Source organism: Loa loa (genome assembly GCF_000183805.2).
Source record: "Loa loa unplaced genomic scaffold supercont3.104, whole genome shotgun sequence".
NCBI lineage: Eukaryota > Metazoa > Nematoda > Chromadorea > Rhabditida > Onchocercidae > Loa > Loa loa.
In genome coordinates, this window is record NW_018108284.1 from 115,614 (window position 1) to 121,317 (window position 5,704).

The 5,704-nt window shown below is 34.3% G+C and overlaps 2 protein-coding genes across 2 annotated transcripts in view; one reads left to right on the plus strand and one right to left on the minus strand.

The window, feature by feature from the left end:
• LOAG_17625 (hypothetical protein) overlaps positions 1 to 3,985 on the plus strand; it is a gene marked incomplete at both ends in the record, with an annotated part of 5,815 nt that extends 1,830 nt beyond the window's left edge. The window contains 14 exons of the mRNA XM_020450287.1: positions 291 to 455; positions 739 to 865; positions 982 to 1,085; positions 1,184 to 1,273; positions 1,366 to 1,504; positions 1,608 to 1,754; positions 1,954 to 2,020; positions 2,182 to 2,271; positions 2,344 to 2,517; positions 2,648 to 2,812; positions 2,926 to 3,021; positions 3,343 to 3,437; positions 3,522 to 3,659; positions 3,829 to 3,985. Of these exons, the coding sequence (XP_020306062.1) occupies positions 291 to 455; positions 739 to 865; positions 982 to 1,085; positions 1,184 to 1,273; positions 1,366 to 1,504; positions 1,608 to 1,754; positions 1,954 to 2,020; positions 2,182 to 2,271; positions 2,344 to 2,517; positions 2,648 to 2,812; positions 2,926 to 3,021; positions 3,343 to 3,437; positions 3,522 to 3,659; positions 3,829 to 3,985 (1,754 nt within the window). The remainder of the gene's footprint in view (positions 1 to 290; positions 456 to 738; positions 866 to 981; positions 1,086 to 1,183; positions 1,274 to 1,365; positions 1,505 to 1,607; positions 1,755 to 1,953; positions 2,021 to 2,181; positions 2,272 to 2,343; positions 2,518 to 2,647; positions 2,813 to 2,925; positions 3,022 to 3,342; positions 3,438 to 3,521; positions 3,660 to 3,828) is intronic.
• A 314-nt stretch (positions 3,986 to 4,299) lies between these two features.
• LOAG_12087 (hypothetical protein) lies at positions 4,300 to 4,864 on the minus strand (the record flags this gene model as incomplete). Its single annotated transcript, XM_003147601.1, has 3 exons — positions 4,300 to 4,455; positions 4,575 to 4,658; positions 4,715 to 4,864. 3 exons carry the CDS (start codon positions 4,862 to 4,864, stop codon positions 4,300 to 4,302), a joined length of 390 nt encoding a protein of 129 aa, XP_003147649.1.
• Between the last annotated feature and the right edge of the window lie 840 nt (positions 4,865 to 5,704).

A 5,704-nucleotide genomic window follows, 5' to 3' on the forward strand; every position in this document is an offset into this window, starting at 1 on the left:
TTTAAATATATATAATTCAGTGACTCATTTGCTTTGCGTGTTATTTTCTGTTCGAGAAAAATGATGTTTGCAGTTTACTGAAACGTAAGCCTAGGCTGTTTGTGTGCAATTATAGTTTTAATTAAACATGGTCGATTATTCATTGTTAGTTGCAAACTAACCGATTTATGTAGGGTAACGGTGATTGCTGTTTGTGGAATTCAATTATAATGAGCCACGAAAAAATTTTTCATCATTTTATCCTTATTATTTTTTTCTTTCGTTCTTTGTAAATTTTGTATCCTTTTTAGATTATGAACGATCCAATTTGTTGTTAATCACTAGATTGGTATTGCGTATATTTCTGGATGAAAGTATGCATTCGCGACATCGTATTATCAATGCCGAAATACGTTCACTTACTGACCTTTTCGTCATACTTGAGAAAGTTTTATGGCATGGTTTTAAAAGTTCAGGTCTCAGTATTTTTATGCTTTACCAAAAATTCTTTCCGGATTTATTGCTGAACTAATTTGTAACATCAAATGCAAATGAGGGGTGTATTGTTCAGTATAAATGAAAATAAGTGTTGATGACCCTAGAAATTCATGTGGGTATTGGCGAGGCCTGACCAATAATAGTAAGAGATTCCCTTTTATGGGTGACTGTTGCACAAATAATATGTTGTTTTCGAAATAATAAATGTTATTAGAATTGGTTTTTCCACTTTATTAAATCTATATTTAACGTTTTTTATAGTCCAGAAGACAATGATAGCACTGCGTGCTCCAGATTCTGAATTATGGAGTTGTCTTGGTAAAGTTGCAAGCGTAAATGCAGATATGAATGAAAGTTACCAGTGCATTGACCGCATCGATAAGATCACGTAGGTTGTTATTTTTTGGAAATAGAATCAGTTTTGCGAAAAATTGTGGTAAACGAAGTAAATTGTGGCAAAAATTCATTCATACTTGGTACACAGTGTTGGAAATCGGTTTGCAGAACTCCTCTGCTTCGCATTCGAGCCTTTATGAGATTAGCCGTGATGCAGAAGAAACTTGGCAACTACTTCGAGAATTTGATTACTTCAAGCTACATCAGGTGTGGTAATTATTGGTCCTTTTATATTTTCAGTCGTCTTTTTTTAAACGTTGGAAAGGATTATCTGCCATATTGCATTGACTTTCATGACGATATATTGGAGAAAATCTAAATGAGTTTATTTCATTGCTTTCCAAACAGATAGCAAAAATTCGTGAAGATACTGGAGTCCCAATTCGTGCTTTACATTTAGGTCAGTGAATGTGCATATTCATTTCATATATATAACGTATTATTGCATGGCTCATAAGATGCATATATTAACAGAATATGACATTTCATAAGATGTTTTCCGGGACTTCTACGAGCCATGGGCATTAATTCGGCATGAAGAATGCATTGGTTTATCCGGAGCATTAATGGCACTTTCGGTTCTTGATTGCAATCTGGTGCTAGATCAGACAGTGCTAGAAAATCAACCCGTGTAAGTTTCGAATTTCTGTTGTTGCATAGTTTTGTTTTCAGTTGTTTGGTCATTTGGATGTTCCATTTTTCCTTTTCAATGATGATTTTCATACCCATTAAAGAACTGTTGAACTAGCGGCTTATGTACGTTTACCAAACATATCGAATGACCCTAGTAGTGAAACGGAATCTGATATGGTAGATGCAAAGTCACTGGAACTTGCTCTTGATCAAAAAAATTATTTGGAACAACGGAATCATTATTTGGAGTAAGCTTTTTGTAAATTTGTTCTATTAGCAATAAAATTTGTCCATCAAACGTTCCCAAATACATTGACTTTACTGTAATTATTGCATATTAGAATTATATTGCAATGAAACACATGGCGCTTTAAGCGTGTTAAAATCTTTGAAAAAAAAGGGATTTTTATCCCTACCTCATGTTTTATCTCGTAATTTCTGTTATAGATCTAAAGTGGTTGAATTGAAGATGAAAATTGAAGAAGTCAATCTCTCTGCTCTTAATAGCAACAGTGTAAGATATTTTATAATTTCCGGAAGTGTAATGCCGTCGATTTATTCCCATAATAAGTATAAATTTCTGTGTTTATCACAATTTATGATGAATGGATAAAAACTTTGGATTACTTATAATAGAACACTAATACATATGAAATATTGCAATAATTTTTCCAGTTAGTTGATGTTGCAACGGAAGATACGTCGAAGATGACTAATGAGCACATTGCTGCAGTGGAAGCACTAGAAAAGGAGAAGTTTGTCTTTGTTACCTACCTGTTTTAGGTATTTTAGTTTAAAGTGAAAAACAATTTTTTTCTAATGTCAATTGTATTTCAGAGCGGAGTTAGCTCAATTAGCATCCGAAAAGGAAGATTCCATACGAATTTTACGGCAACAACTAGCAGATACAAAAAAGTAAATGTTGATTTGTATGAGAAAATCCGTATTGTGGAAGGGAAATATCGACAGCTGGAAAAAGATATGATTAATGCCAATAGCCGATATATCCATGTAAGTTTTTCTTTTCTAATAAAGAAATTGTTGTGGATTCATTGACATACCAAAAGATTTCGTTTGTGGTTTGTAATGAAAAGTGGAGTATTGAAAGCAGTTTTGAATAAAACTGACTTGACTTGTTGAGGAGAGAGAACAGCAACAGCAGGTGATCGATACATTGAACAAAAGAAATTCTATGCATGAAATGGATTTAGAACATGAAGCTGGGACTTCGGAGATGTTGAAAAAGGAGCTAGCAGATAAAACTGAAGAATATATGCAAACATTGAATGTGTTGGAAAAGAAACAGGTGAAAGGGTTTAAACTTGAAAGTCTAGAAATTTAATTTCAAATTCAAAAGAACCAGCATAGGTATTCTGCATGATAGAAATGATAGCGCAGGACGTAGATGTATGTGTTTAGCAAGAACTGGCTGTTGCGAATGATCGACTTGGAAAATTGCAGCGTCAAACTTCTGAATTGAATGAAAAGCTGAAACAGTTACCTGTGATAAAACAGGTTCATTTTATTCTTTGCTTAAAATAACGGGTACTGTATAAATATTGATTTAGAAGTTATGTTGAACGCATGGTTGGTTTACCGGTTTGTCATTTTTGGCCCCACATTCGATGATAAAGTTCAACACATACAAAGTTGTGCTCCAAAATTGGCAAAAAAACTCTCTTGCGCCCATGAAATCGGAAGAATCGATAATTTATTCTGTATATACTTTTATTTACCTACCGTTTGCTACATTCACTGATCCTTGGACTCGTTGACAATATTACCTATCTGTTTGTAAATAAATAAATACTGTTTTCTAATTTGGTCATTTTTCAGGAACTCGAAGAGTTGACCGCTAGTTACAAATATAAAAGTGAGAAACTGGAGGATTGTGAAAAAGCTTTAGAAGAGCTTGGTGGTCATCTGTCGGAGTATGTCACTGCTCCATGTTACGTAGAGTTCATCATGGTGTTATGTATAACATTTTTAACGGCTTGTACGGAAAATTGTTTCAGGTCAAAGTTGAAAGTAGTTGAATTGAAAGAAGAACTGTTGCCGCTTTCGGAAGCTGAGTGGGAAAAGGATGGCAATGTCTTAAATTGTAAGGGGTGCAATTTGCAATTCAGTATGAGTAAACGGAAACACCATTGCAGGTCTGCTCAGAAAATGTATTTTGTGTCGTGTTTTTTAGGAAGTGGACGAGCGAGTTGAGTTTGGGTATTTATGAGAGTTCGTTCATAACTGTTATGATTGAGAGTTTGAAGAATGTTTAATAATAAGTTTGGTTTTGTTTTGAGAAGGTAAGAATAACTTTTACTTTAGAAATTGTGGCTCTATATTTTGCAATTCATGCACCGATGCGCGCGTCAAGCTGCCTTCTAGCGCGAAACCAGTGCGAGTTTGTTTGCACTGTTACAACTTATTGCGCTCACGACATAATTCTTCATTAGAAGAAAATTCATCGCTTAATTCTTTTTAATTTTGGTTGGCGTAATTGTCAAAAAGCTCATGTAAATGCATAAATATATTAATTTACGTGTGAGAGATTTGTACTATAATTTTTTGCCACTTTTTTCATCTCTGCCTTCCCACTTCATTCACTTTACGTTTTATCCTGATAGAAATGAAGTGATATCCTGCGAATTGTCCTTATATGTTTTAATATTTTCGGAATAAATGGATTTTGAGAGTATATTTTGGCGTCCATATATATATAATAAAAAAGCATTTTCGGACAAAGATGATATTGTAAAACTTCAAACTTTGACGATTTTTGCTGGAATGATGTGGAGGTTAGGCTGATTTCAAATGAAGTGCTGGGAAAAAATTGGTTTGTTTGAAGGGAGTAGTATTCAGCTTAAACACTTGTTCAATGCTTTTGTCGCCTACAAGAATCAAACTTGATTTTTTCGAAACATTCTTGACGTTGTTATAGACTTCCCCTTTTGACTGAAATGCAGCTAATTTTGTGGATTACTAGCATAAGACGGTGTTCAGATCCTTTCTTACACGGATTTTTACCGGGATGCTTAAAATCTGAAGTTTTGTTTGCGGTGCTTACCATTAACATGCGTTTGGTCTAACTTGTTTAAGGCAAACTGTATAGCAAGGGGAACAAATTGCATCGGTCGGGTGAAGGAACTGGTTGTTTCCTGAACGACATATACCTTTTAATTTTCGTTTTCCCCTTATTACTATTTAGAGGTACTATTCCAACGTTGTTGTCACCACTATCATCAGCGCAATAATGTTCTTTTCTCGTCACTTGTGCTTCCCACCCCAAATCATTTAACCTGTCCCCGTTCCCTTCTCCCCCTGTCCTTTTCACCTGACATCTCCTGATTTGATGACATCGCATGCCTCCTTTTCATTATACTATCTCTTCTCACCCATCCAACCAATATTTGTATCCATTCCAGTCTTCATTAAATTACTAACGTCCTACCTGCCACATTTGCTCAAGTTTGCCCAATTTTACTCCCTTGCTTTTTTTTTAATTTCTTTTCTTTTTTTACTAAATTAGACTTACAGTATTTAACAAATCATTCACTATTTCCATTGAAGACCAATTGAATTTGCAATTCTTAGCAAAACTGAAACATTGATTCACGTTGTGATAATTATAACCCTTCATGGATCAGCTCCGGAATTACATCTAAAATAAGTCACTTAGTTCTGCAAGGGAAAATGATTTCGACAATTTCGGTATGCTTTAATTAACTTGATTAACTTATAACTTGTTACGATTATTAGCTCTATTTTCCAGCGAGATGAAATAAAGGAAAATCGTTAGCAGTGAAGAATGAAGGGCTCATCAGTTATGTTTAATGAAGCCGGAAGAAGTATCGAATCGAGCTGTTTAATTTTTAAAAAGAAAGCGGTTCTCATTTTAAAATTGCCTTAATCTATGTTAACTAATTAAAACTAGAAATAAGACCATTCTTGGACCAAAAATAATAAAGGATTTGTTAACAATAAAAGTTGCTCTGATACTTCTCGTTGTTTCCAAATTATATGATGGTATTCAGTGGACACGGTGTTACTTATTATGTTCACAACCGAATGACATCAGTGTCGTTGTGCTGTATGTTTACAAAAATTATAAACGACGTTTAAAAAATTGTGAAACCTCAGCGATCTCACTTGGTACCTTTGTGGGCCTCGAAACTGGTTAGTTTACCGTTCTTTTTCCTTTTTT